The sequence below is a fragment of the Panonychus citri genome, unplaced genomic scaffold (genome assembly GCF_014898815.1).
Source record: "Panonychus citri isolate SS breed McGregor unplaced genomic scaffold, ASM1489881v1 Contig00142, whole genome shotgun sequence".
In the NCBI taxonomy this organism is placed as follows: Eukaryota; Metazoa; Arthropoda; class Arachnida; order Trombidiformes; family Tetranychidae; genus Panonychus; species Panonychus citri.
In genome coordinates this window covers 626497-640211 of record NW_026515547.1, presented here as the reverse complement: position 1 = coordinate 640211, position 13715 = coordinate 626497, and the positions used below count along the sequence as shown (strand labels likewise).

Here is a 13715-nt window from a genome sequence, read left to right as displayed (position 1 = left end):
GGAGGAACACTGGATGATGAAAATTAATCAACGGTGAAAGGATTGATCGTTTAAATTGATTTACTATCTAATTGTCACAATTATTTTGATTGTTACAGTTAAATTGATCATAGAGTCATAAAGAAAAACTGTTAGTTGATTAATTGTCAACATTGGAAACAATTGGATTCATTAATTATTATGATGGAAAATGTCTCAATAAAAATATTATTTATTAATAGAATTCAATTGATTGATAATTACACCTTGAAATGATTTGATAATCAATGGGAAAAAATCATCAACAATCAAGATGATTATCAAATAATCATCAAATTTATGATTAGCGTGATGAATGAATATCAATTTTTAAAGACTAACCATTAATTGTAAACAATCAATGATCACAATTTAGAATTGTAACTTAATCAATTTCTCAATTTCTCTCGATACTGAGGATCGAAACACTCAGATAATAATTGGATTGAAGCGATAATCAATCAATTAATTTCGAGTTCTAAAATGGAATCTGAATTGTCTGAACATGAAGAACATGGAAAAGGTGAAAAATGTTCAGTATTCAGTGAGAAAATTTGTGATTCATGTAAACATGAGATGGAAAATACGATTATTGAAAATATCGAAACATTGGAAAAGTTTTTACTTTTCTTATTCGCAGTTCGATCGGGTTATTCTCAGGTGAATCATGGACGTTCGAATAAATTGAAATACTTCGAACTTCACAATAAAATTATTCGTATTTTCTTGATTCTCCAAGCGATTCGATTTATTCTCCTTCTAATATTTGACAGCGATTTTTTATCCATTATTCTGGCCGATCCATTTATCCATTTATCCCGACGCAAAGTGATCTTCATCTTAGTCATCTATGCAATAGTCGCTTTAGGACTTTTTCGTGAATATGTTCTGTACCTTGAGGGGCGAAATTGTTTCTCTTTCCTTTCAACATTTTCTCAAGTTCGAAAGTTAGGCTTTGATAAGCGATCCTTTAAGATGACCAATGCTAAACTCCAACGATTTCGAGTGATTTTCCTAATGATTTCCAACTTCTTCATCGGCCTCATGTATTTGTGCTACTTTTTTGTACCAATTCTACTGATCTTGGTTCGTTTTAACAATAAAATTTATTCCGAGATTCTCTCCATCAACATTGCGAGTCTCCTTTGGGTACCCTTGGAAACTCATTCCATTTACTTTGCCGTTTGTGGTGTTTTCATAATCGCTACTCACATAATACTCATACTTCCGTATTATTATTTTCAGATGATGAGTTTAGTTGAATTATTGGAACAGTTTATCCTGAAGAAAGAATCGGTTTCTTTGGACATTTTTCGAGGGTTAAGTTCAAACACAATACGATTTCTAAATGGTTTCGATGATCTTAATCGAGAACTAAAATATTTAATATCTTATGTGTTCGTAATATTTTCCTTCATGGGTGACACTTTCCTCTTTTCGGGTGTCATATTGACCCAAGCATCCACCATGTTGGCGATCATTTTTGCGGCCTTCGGAATGGTTGTTCTAAGTGTCATTGGAATTGAAACTTTCATTGTCGGAGGTTTTGTCTCTCAGCTTCTTGTTATCAATCAACTTTATCTTAAGCTAATGAGACGATCAAAGTTTATTACTACCAAAAACCTAAAGGTAATCAATCAATTGATCATTTGATATAACGGTTAATCAATTAATCACTTTCAATCGTTTATAATATTTAGCTTTTTGAAGTATTGTCCAGAATCACCAGTCCTTTCAATGGACTTAAAATCGGAGATATAATAACCGTTAATCGTATGGTATTTGTTCAGGTAAGTTGATCAAGATGAAGATATGATGATTATCTAATCAATTAATTACTTTTAATTACAGTATTTGGTTGAAAATGCTTCAGTTATTATGCTTCTATCGGTAAATACTAGAAGTTTACTCGAATAGTATTTGGAATTGTAAAAGTTACGATTAGACATCAATCTGATCTGTACTGTAATTATTGTGTATTAATATTATCGAGATTCATATTTAAATAAATACAATAATGATAATTATGGTGACTCATTGATTGTTTGGCTCATTTTGTTGATTAAATTGTTACTAAACTTAGATTAGATTAGATTGGGTGATTATCACAATGGCAAAGTGATTAAGGAATCAGTGAATAACAAGCAACTACCTGTTGATTTGATCAATCAAATTGTTACTATTTCTTGTTGTTATTGTTGTTCAACCCTTTAAAATCTGATTTCCATATTTAATTACCTTCTAATTAGAGTTGGTTTACCAATTTGTTTGAAAGAAAAAAATTACTGACTGATTATCTAGTTCAACAATTATACTATTACATTGTAATGTGAATACAGTTATTTCGGGATAAATAGTGATTATGTTAATTTCTGGCAACTGTTGATTGTTTCCTTTGTTTTTCCAAATGGATTCAACCTTCACTAATCTCCTAATCCCTACGAATACAAAGTGATTAAGAAAAGAGATTCATTAAAATTACCCTGAGGATTGTTACACTTTCTGTCTCTCTCCCTTTGCTGATTATCTTCCCTTTGAAGAGGGAATGATGATCATGGTGATGGTGGAAATGAAGAGAAAATGTTTGCCCTCAACATGAAGATGAAAATGAAAAACGCTGAGATTGATGAAGTAAATGATGTCTACGAATCTTTTTTGTTCCATGATGATTATTTATTCTGGAAGACAATCATTATCATGAAGAAATGTTTCTGTTGGCCCACAGAGAACGAGAGAGATGGAATCCTTTTTATCATTTCTCTCTCTCTCTCTCTCTCTTCGTTCTCTCTCAAGAACGTTAACTCAGTCGATCTAAATGACACAGATTAAAATAAGAAAATCAACATGGATGAAGATGATCAAGGAAGAAAAGAAAAGAAAAGAGCTTGGCATCATTCCGAACATTAATTCTCGTCATCATCTTTATCATCTTCTTGAAATAATTGTTTTAACTGTTACACTCAGTTGATTCTATTATTCAGTTTTCGTCCATTCTAATTAACTAATCGAAGTTACTTCTTGGTGCTTATAGATTGACATTTGAAGTGCTTTTATATAAGATCAACATTCACCATGGTAAGTTTTTCACTATGGTTATTGTTCAATGTGATTGTTAACATGTATTTTGTGATTATTGTGTTTGTGCTGTCAATTGATTACTTAGGATGACAAGGAGGCAAGAAAAGCCGAAGTTCGAGCTCGTCTCGAACAGGCCGCGGCCGCGTCCAAGAAGAAACGTGGATTCATGACCCCGGCTCGAAAGAAGAAACTTCGAAATCTTTTGAGGAAAAAAGCGGCTGAAGAATTGAAGAGAGAACAAGAGAGAAAAGCCGAAGAACGAAAGAAAATTATTCGAGCGAGAACCGGTGAACCAAAGAACCTTGACGATTCGAACGAAGGTAAAATTGTACATCATTTTCGTAGATTCGATTTTCACTTGAGTAGAAATTGACTTTTGATTCGATTGATTGTCTTTACCATTTAACTAAATCAACAATTTGTCATCAACTTTTTCTCGTTCTTTTCCATTGCCTTGCCAATTTAACTTTAACATTGACAGACAATTGATAAATTGTTGATAATCAACTACACTCGACAAACGACAATCAGTCAATTCTATTAATATTTCTCGTTAGGATTATTATTAGAAAATAATCCAACTAAAAATAGAATCGTTCAAGATTTTGACTAATTTTCTATTCAATTCGAAGCTCAACTTCATGCGATAGTTAAGGAGTATTATGAGAGAATCTGTGGTCTCGAAAGTGAAAAATATGACCTGGAATATGACGTATCTAAGAAAGACTTCGAAGTCCGTGAACTAATGGCCAAAGTTAACGATGTTCGAGGAAGATTGTGAGTATGAATAGAGATTCATTTGGAAATTGATTATTAATCGAGCCTCTCTCCATCGCCAGTATTAAACCTCCGCTCAAAAAGGTCTCAAAAACTGCTCAACAGTAAGTCGATCGGTCGATCAATGATCGTTAATCTGATTTACTTAATTTCTAATTCGATCAATTGTTTTTAATCAAGAATGGAAAAGATTCGTATGTTCACTGCCAAAGTATCGCAAATGGATTATCGTTCTGGTCTTAAACAGATCAAAAAATATGATCTCGGTAAAGACCAAGAAGAGAAGGTGAATTGTTACAATTAAATATCGTAAGGTAATTGACTAATTCATCAATGACTTAACTCTCTAGGAAAAACCTGAATGGGCCGCTGGTCAAAAGGAGAAATCAGTGGCCTCCGATAAAACTGAAGGTTGACCAACATTCATCTTAATTCTGGAAACGATTCACTTTCATCATCTTTTCATTAAAATGTTCAAGTTTCTCAAAATTTACTCTGATTCTCAATCTCTCTCATTTATCCTGAAGATTTAGCTCTAAATTCATCCCTGATAATTGATTGTGAATCATAAATAATCATCATGATAAAAGTGATATTATGGAAATTAATTAAACGATTGGAGCCACAATCAATCTTTATTATTAATGTTTCAATTTTTTACTGTTCTTTAGAATCATTAATATCAATTCCAAGTGTGAATTGAGATTTACCATTTCAGGAAATTTGAAAACCTCGATTCCCTAATTCTACTGCCCAATGGTCATTATATACGAAGATTTTACGGATATTCCAATCTCCATGTTTGCTCCTTCGTCATAATTCAATTGGAATCAAAGTGAGAAACAATTTATTTGTTTATCTTTAACTAATGTTAATTTACCACAAATTCTATTTACTTGTAGCAATCGAAATCATGACTCTGGATAAATGACCTCGATCTCTAATCCGTAAAGAAGAAGTTGGAAATGTAAATGGTGAGTTAATCAAATGGATTAGACTAAAGATGTTGACGTTTTTCAATCAAATTCAATCTAAGCCAAAAATTGTGTATAAATCAAGAGAAAAACTTAATCCTTGAAAAGAAGACACATTTGATTCAATCTTTTACTATAAATCAACAAGTCCCAAGACTCAGAATTCTGAGTTTTCAATTAAAGTTAATTAATAAGAAGCGCGAAGTTGAAATATGATCGGTACTTTGGATTCGATTCCCTTGGCCTAAAGTGGATCATCGGTTTAATCTTCATAAGAATTGTGAGTGAACATTGGAATTGGCAAAAGTTGTGAAGTGTTTTTTTTAAACTATGCAAATTTAATTAGAATTTTGATATTTGAATGGATACATTTGGATGGAATCAATTTCTTTGGATTAGGATGGACAATTAAGTTAATCATCTGATTCTGGTGTTTTGGGTTCTTCCGGTTTATTCTCTTTCTTAACTGGTTCAGGTAATCCTTTCGATGCATCAACAATTCGTGAACGAAGAGCATTGATTCCTTGTCGTAACATTTCAACGGTCACTTTATTGGTCTCTCCACCTTCAGATAGTCTCTCCTCAATGTAGGTGATCATTGATTGAAGAACACCTTCCGAAGCACTGTAAACCCAATCGGGAAGTTTTCCATTGGTTCGAGTGGTCAATTTCTTGAAAAAGTCTCCCAAAGAAGATTTAACATTAGTCCACATTCCACCGGCCTTGGATCGAAGAGTATTCAATCTATCAGATCCACTTCCATACATTAAATTCTCATCGTTATCATAAATCTCGTCAATCTCATCGACTTGGGTCAATAGATCGTCAAGATCACCGACAAGATCAGAAAGATCCTCGTCGAATACTAAATTTTCATTGGCATTCGATGAAGTGGAAACATTAACTTCTTCTTGGTTGGAAGACATGGTGAACATAGACAGTTAAAAAGAGAAGAAATCAAATTAACCGAAGAATTAATTAACTTGATTAAACAATTAAACAAAACAATTAACAAATTAATCTAGAAACAATTGACGAATGATAAGTTATGCTAATCATTGAAACCCTTTTATACTCTTTGAATTGATGAATGAATTCAGGTGACTCGAGATTGACCTGGAAATGGATAATCAATTTTCAAGAATACCGGATAATTAGCAATAATAATACTAATCCCAATTCTAGATTAAAATGAGTTCAATTGTTTCCTTTTACAAAATTGATAATTCAATTGAAAGAGGAAAGGAAATTAAAGAACAACAATTTACATGGAAAATCAAAAACAAAATCGCAATGAATTTCGAACCATCTAAATCTCATCATTTCCATAACTATCATCATAATAAAGTTCTGAACAAGGTCAATCTCGTCAATTGATCCTTGACCTTTGTAAATGCAAATTAAAAACATCAACAACAAGGAAAACAACAACAACCAGTTGATTGTGAAGAGAAAAAAAGTTAAATTTAATTATTGTGATTCCAAAACAAAAACCATGATCATGATTAACTGCATGTGAATCTAACATATGATGAAGATGATTTTTTATTAACTAGAAGAGATAATGAGTAGATGATAATGGTTGATATTATTGGCCCACAAAGTGAGAAGATGAAGACGAAGACGAAGACGAAGATGAGGATGAGGATGAGGATGAAAAGAAGATGAAGAAAAAAGAGATAATCCTCAGAATAGATTCTTAACTCACTCAATCTTAATTACAAGATTAAAATATTCTCTGAAACATAAAGAAGGCGAAGAAAGAGTTTGGCATCATTCCGACAATCATTTTCCACCACAATTCTGGATCTTCAATTCGCATCATTTTCTCCATTTTCTTAATTTTCTTCTTCATCAACATCATCCAACATCTTTTTCTGCTGATACTTTCATTTTCTTTTCCTTCGTCATCATCTCTTAATCTCTTTTAATCTAATCCAAGTTTTTAATCTGCAAAGAAAATCCATTTTTATTGGTTCATTTTTCCAATTAAAACTCTAATCAAAATGGTAAGTTTTCTCGTTCATTGTGATTAACTAATTCTTTCCAACGGATTATACAATTGTATTAATAAGCTCATCACTCTCTCTCTCTCTCTCTCTCTCTCTCTCTTTATGATCAAACTATTCTTTAATCACTAATCTAATTAATTAATCAATAATTTGTTTCTCTGGATCTTTTAATTGTTGTTCCATTGACCTTGTTGGATTGTTTGATTGTTTGTTTCATCGAATGTGATATTGTGAAGGATGATAAAGAAAGAGAAAAGCCGAAGTTCGAGCTCGTCTCGAACAGGCCGCCCGCGTCCAAGAAGAAACGTGGATTCATGACCCGGCTCGAAAGAAGAAACTTGAAATCTTTTGAGGAAAAAGGCTGAAGAATTGAAGAGAGAACAAGAGAGAAAAGCCGAAGAACGAAAGAAAATAATTCGAAAGAGAACTGGTGAACCAAAGAGACTCGATGATTCGAATGAAGGTAAAATGAAATAATTTTCTCGTTTTCTCAGATCGAATTCCCTTATGATAGTCGATTGTTAATCAATTGATTGTCTTGATCATTCAACCAACTCAACAATTTGTCATCAAATTTTCTCTCTCTCTCTCTCTCTCTCTCTCTCTCTCTCTCTCTCTGTCAATTTGAATTTTCAATTGTGATTTTGTGACAGAAAATTGATAAATTGATAACAATCAATGACAATCGACAATCAGTGGATTCTATTAATATTTCTCGTAATGATTATTATTAGAAAATCATCCAACTAAAAATAGATTTGATTCTAATATTTTCATTTTCTATTTAATTTTCCATTAAATCAAAGCTCAACTTCAAAGAGTAGTTAAGGAGTATTATGAGAGAATCTGTGGTCTCGAAAGTGAAAAATATGATATCGAATATGATGTATCGAGAAAAGACTTCGAAGTCCGTGAACTAATGGCCAAAGTTAACGATGTTCGAGGAAGATTGTGAGTATGATTGTGTGAGATTCATTTGGAAATTGATTATTAATCGAGTTTCTTTCCATCACCAGTATTAAACCTCCGCTCAAAAAAGTCTCAAAAACTGCTCAACAGTAAGTCGATCGGTCGATCAGTCGATCAATGATCATTAATCTGATTTACTTAATTTCTAATTCGATCAATTGTTTTCAATTAAGAATGGAAAAGATTCGTATGTTCACTGCCAAAGTATCGCAAATGGATTATCGTTCTGGCCTTAAACAGATCAAGAAATACGATCTTAAAGACCAAGAAGAAAAGGTGAGAATCATCGATGATTATTATTAATCATTCTTAGAATCGTATCATTAATTGACTTTCATTATCAATTTTCTAGGAAAAACCTGAATGGGCCGCTGGTCAAAAGGAGAAATCAGTGGCCTCCGATAAAACTGAAGGTTGACCAAAATTCATCTCAATTCTGGAAACGATTCACTTTCATCATCTTTTCATTACTTTTCTCCTGATTCTCAATAATTATCTCCTACAAATTTAGTTCTAAATCCATCAATCTATTCATCCCTGAAAATTGATTGTCAATCACAAATAATCATAATGGAAACTAATTAAACCGATTGGAATCACAGTCCATCCTCATTATTATTGTTTACATTTTTTGTTTATTCTTCGCAATGATTAATATCAGTGTCAAGTAGCAATTCAAAGGCAAAAGATTAAGTGCCCATTGGGATTCGCGAGTTGATTAATTGGTCAATTCTCAATTTATCAGAGAAGGAGCTTAAACTAATTAAAGAATATCAGAAAAGTTATAATATGAGTTGATAATTATGGATGTTTATTAAACCAGTTAATTGAGATTTAGATGCAAATACAGATACAGAATATCATGTGAATCGAACTAATAAGAAATTTAGTATTTGATTTTCTTGAATGTCTTCGGCTTCTTGTACAAAACAATTGGAGCTGGAGTGTATTCGTTTACCGGTTCGTGTTCCTTTGACGTTCCTTTCGAGTTTAGAAAATTCCAGCTTCCGAATAATATAGTCCATCTTTTGTCCGGCCTGAACTTTACTTTCGGCGATTGTGGCATCCAACAGCTTTTTCAGTTCTTTTTTCTTTTGCTTCAATTCCTTTTTCAATTGATCGATCTTCGATTGTCGAATGGGCTTCTTTTTCTTATAATAGGCACCAGCAGTTACCGGTTTAGATTTTTTCACCTCTTTCACTTTGTATTGATCAGCTTTCTTGACCACTGCCACTTTCTTTTGGTTATCATAAGAAGGAGCTTTAGTTTGAGGGTAAGTATAAGATTCCACCGGTGGTTGACTCACAATTTTAACGGGTTTTTTGGTAATTGGTTCAGCGTAACTACGAGAATTAGAGAGTTGATCGGCCATAAAATCATCTTCATCCATATCTTGATTTTCACTTAATTCATCGTAATCAACGGCGAGTCTTCTTGATCTATGAGAACCAGACACAACTAAGGTACAAAGACAAAGATAAAAGGTGAAAACTGATGAACAGAATAAAAGATTCATTGTGATCGAGTTAATTGTTAGAAGGGAGAATTGATATAAACAAGTAAATTGTACTGAACTGGACAATTTAAATTCAACTAATGAATTTGGAACACAATTATGGTCAGTTTTTATATCTAAAAATCCACTGGGTAGTTTATGCTCCCTCTCCTTTACTTTCAACTAAATAGTTTAAATTTAAGGTGATTAACTGAATTATTCTTGATGAAAATGCCGAAGGGAATCATAATCATTATTTGGATTCACATTCGGATTGATATTCACACATTCACATATATTCATAATATCTAATCACTTGACCATTTTAAGACTTCATCAGTCAAATGTAGTACTGTAAATACATTACTACTAGTAATGTACTAATTTCGAACGAAATTTGGACCCGAATTTGAAATTGATCCAAATAAAGTGACCGTTGAAATCTTACGACAAGGAATCAATGCTCTTTTAGAATTAGGATTAGTATTATTGCTAATTATCCGGTATTCTTGAAAATTGATCATCAATTTCCAGGTCAATCTCGAGTCACCTGAATCCTGAGTCAACTTAATTGTCCATCCTAATCCAAATAAATTGATTCCATCCAAATGTATCCATTCAAATATCAAAATTCTAATTAAATTTGCATAGTTTCAAAATAATCAATCGCTTCTGGGTAATATAAGAATTAATATTTCTAATTTCTATTTTAATTAATATTAAAATGATTCCCTTCGGCATTTTCATCAAGAATAATTCAGTTAATCACCTTAAATTTAAACTATTTAGTTGAAAGTAAAGGAGAGGGAGCATAAACTACCCAGTGGATTTTTAGATATAAAAACTGACCTTAATTGTGTTCCAAATTCATTAGTTGAATTTCAATTGTCCAGTTCAGTACAATTTACTTGTTTATATCAATTCTCCCATCTAACAATTAACTCGATCACAATGAATCTTTTATTCTGTTCATCAGTTTTCACCTTTTATCTTTGTCTTTGTACCTTAGTTGTGTCTGGTTCTCATAGATCAAGAAGACTCGCCGTTGATTACGATGAATTAAGTGAAAATCAAGATATGGATGAAGATGATTTTATGGCCGATCAACTCTCTAATTCTCGTAGTTACGCTGAACCAATTACCAAAAAACCCGTTAAAATTGTGAGTCAACCACCGGTGGAATCTTATACTTACCCTCAAACTAAAGCTCCTTCTTATGATAACCAAAAGAAAGTGGCGGTGGTCAAGAAAGCTGACCAATACAAAGTGAAAGAGGTGAAAAAATCTAAACCGGTAACTGCTGGTGCCTATTATAAGAAAAAGAAGCCCATTCGACAATCGAAGATCGATCAATTGAAAAAGGAATTGAAGCAAAAGAAAAAAGAACTGAAAAAGCTGTTGGATGCCACAATCGCCGAAAGTAAAGTTCAGGCCGGACAAAAGATGGACTATATTATTCGGAAGCTGGAATTTTCTAAACTCGAAAAGGAACGTCAAAAGGAACACGAACCGGTAAACGAATACACTCCAGCTCCAATTGTTTTGTACAAGAAGCCGAAGACATTCAAGAAAATCAAATACTAAATAATTCTTATTATTAGTTCCCGATTCACATGATATTCTGTATCTGTATTTGCATCTAAATCTCAATTAACTGGTTTAATAAACATCCATAATTATCAACTCATATTATAACTTTTCTGATATTCTTTAATTAGTTTAAGCTCCTTCTCTGATAAATTGAGAATTGACCAATTAATCAACTCGCGAATCCCAATGGGCACTTAATCTTTTGCCTTTGAATTGCTACTTGACACTGATATTAATCATTGCGAAGAATAAACAAAAAATGTAAACAATAATAATGAGGATGGACTGTGATTCCAATCGGTTTAATTAGTTTCCATTATGATTATTTGTGATTGACAATCAATTTTCAGGGATGAATAGATTGATGGATTTAGAACTAAATTTGTAGGAGATAATTATTGAGAATCAGGAGAAAAGTAATGAAAAGATGATGAAAGTGAATCGTTTCCAGAATTGAGATGAATTTTGGTCAACCTTCAGTTTTATCGGAGGCCACTGATTTCTCCTTTTGACCAGCGGCCCATTCAGGTTTTTCCTAGAAAATTGATAATGAAAGTCAATTAATGATACGATTCTAAGAATGATTAATAATAATCATCGATGATTCTCACCTTTTCTTCTTGGTCTTTAAGATCGTATTTCTTGATCTGTTTAAGGCCAGAACGATAATCCATTTGCGATACTTTGGCAGTGAACATACGAATCTTTTCCATTCTTGATTAAAAACAATTGATCGAATTAGAAATTAAGTAAATCAGATTAATGATCATTGATCGACTGATCGGTCGGATCGACTTACTGTTGAGCAGTTTTTGAGACTTTTTTGAGCGGAGGTTTAATACTAGTGATGGAAAGAAACTCGATTAATAATCAATTTCCAAATGAATCTCACACAATCATACTCACAATCTTCCTCGAACATCGTTAACTTTGGCCATTAGTTCACGGACTTCGAAGTCTTTTCTCGATACATCATATTCGATATCATATTTTTCACTTTCGAGACCACAGATTCTCTCATAATACTCCTTAACTACTCTTTGAAGTTGAGCTTTGATTTAATGGAAAATTAAATAGAAAATGAAAAGGAAAATATTAGAATCAAATCTATTTTTAGTTGGATGATTTTCTAATAATAATCATTACGAGAAATATTAATAGAATCCACTGATTGTCGATTGTCATTGATTGTTATCAATTTATCAATTTTCTGTCACAAAATCACAATTGAAAATTCAAATTGACACAGAGAGAGAGAGAGAGAGAGAGAGAGAGAAAATTTGATGACAAATTGTTGAGTTGGTTGAATGATCAAGACAATCAATTGATTAACAATCGACTATCATAAGGGAATTCGATCTGAGAAAACGAGAAAATTATTTCATTTTACCTTCATTCGAATCATCGAGTCTCTTTGGTTCACCAGTTCTCTTTCGAATTATTTTCTTTCGTTCTTCGGCTTTTCTCTCTTGTTCTCTCTTCAATTCTTCAGCCGCTTTTTTCCTCAAAAGATTTCGAAGTTTCTTCTTTCGAGCCGGGGTCATGAATCCACGTTTCTTCTTGGACGCGGCCGCGGCCTGTTCGAGACGAGCTCGAACTTCGGCTTTTCTCTTTTCTTTATCATCCTTCACAATATCACATTCGATGGAAACAAACAATCAAACAATCCAACAAGGTCAATGGAACAACAATTAAAAAGATCCAGAGAAACAAATTATTGATTAATTAATTAGATTAGTGATTAAAGAATAGTTTGATCATAAGAAAGAGAGAGAGAGAGAGAGAGAGAGAGAGAGAGATGAGTGAGCTTCTTATTAATACAATTGTATAATCCGTTGGAAAGAATTAGTTAATCACAATGAACGAGAAAAACTTACCATTTTTGATTAGAGTTTTAATTGGAAAAATGAACCAATAAAAATGGATTTTCTTTGCAGATTAAAAACTTGGATTAGATTAAAAGAGATTAAGAGATGATGACGAAGGAAAAGAAAATGAAAGTATCAGCAGAAAAAGATGTTGGATGATGTTGATGAAGAAGAAAATTAAGAAAATGGAGAAAATGATGCGAATTGAAGATCCAGAATTGTGGTGGAAAATGATTGTCGGAATGATGCCAAACTCTTTCTTCGCCTTCTTTATGTTTCAGAGAATATTTTAATCTTGTAATTAAGATTGAGTGAGTTAAGAATCTATTCTGAGGATTATCTCTTTTTTCTTCATCTTCTTTTCATCCTCATCCTCATCTTCGTCTTCGTCTTCGTCTTCATCTTCTCACTTTGTGGGCCAATAATATCAACCATTATCATCTACTCATTATCTCTTCTAGTTAATAAAAAATCATCTTCATCATATGTTAGATTCACATGCAGTTAATCATGATCATGGTTTTTGTTTTGGAATCACAATAATTAAATTTAACTTTTTTTCTCTTCACAATCAACTGGTTGTTGTTGTTTTCCTTGTTGTTGATGTTTTTAATTTGCATTTACAAAGGTCAAGGATCAATTGACGAGATTGACCTTGTTCAGAACTTTATTATGATGATAGTTATGGAAATGATGAGATTTAGATGGTTCGAAATTCATTTCGATTTGGTTTTTGATTTTCCATGTAAATTGTTGTTCTTTAATTTCCTTCCCTTTTTCAATTGAATTATCAATTTTATAAAATTAATAATGAGGAAACAATTGAGCTAATTTTTATCTAGAATTGGGATTAGTATTATTGCTAATTATCCGGTATTCTTGAAAATTGATCACCCATTTCCAGGTCAATCTCGAGTCGCACTAATTCATTCA

General features: G+C 32.4%; 3 protein-coding genes across 4 annotated transcripts; 2 read left to right on the top strand and 1 right to left on the bottom strand.

Moving 5' to 3' along the window:
• Positions 1-389: 389 nt before the first annotated feature.
• LOC128396053 (uncharacterized) lies at positions 390-1935 on the top strand. Its single transcript, XM_053356574.1, has 3 exons — positions 390-1647; positions 1719-1808; positions 1870-1935. The coding sequence occupies exons 1-3, from the start codon at positions 502-504 to the stop codon at positions 1933-1935; spliced, it is 1302 nt and encodes a 433-aa protein (XP_053212549.1). The 5' UTR covers positions 390-501.
• A 998-nt stretch (positions 1936-2933) lies between these two features.
• LOC128395927 (troponin I-like) lies at positions 2934-8440 on the top strand. Of its 2 annotated transcripts, none has more exons than XM_053356423.1 (6): positions 2934-3093; positions 3182-3416; positions 3729-3873; positions 3936-3977; positions 8002-8104; positions 8181-8440. In XM_053356423.1, exons 1-6 carry the CDS (start codon positions 3091-3093, stop codon positions 8244-8246), a joined length of 594 nt encoding a protein of 197 aa, XP_053212398.1. In that variant the 5' UTR covers positions 2934-3090; the 3' UTR covers positions 8247-8440. The 2 variants fall into 2 exon arrangements, with proteins under 2 accessions (XP_053212398.1, XP_053212397.1); XM_053356422.1 differs by lacking the exons at positions 8002-8104; positions 8181-8440 and adding exons at positions 4054-4159; positions 4224-4511.
• A 2749-nt stretch (positions 8441-11189) lies between these two features.
• Positions 11190-13123, bottom strand: LOC128395928 (troponin I-like). Its single transcript, XM_053356424.1, has 6 exons — positions 12792-13123; positions 12305-12539; positions 11821-11965; positions 11714-11755; positions 11526-11628; positions 11190-11449 (listed from the first exon to the last, which is right to left on the bottom strand). Exons 1-6 carry the CDS (start codon positions 12792-12794, stop codon positions 11384-11386), a joined length of 594 nt encoding a protein of 197 aa, XP_053212399.1. The 5' UTR covers positions 12795-13123; the 3' UTR covers positions 11190-11383.
• Between the last annotated feature and the right edge of the window lie 592 nt (positions 13124-13715).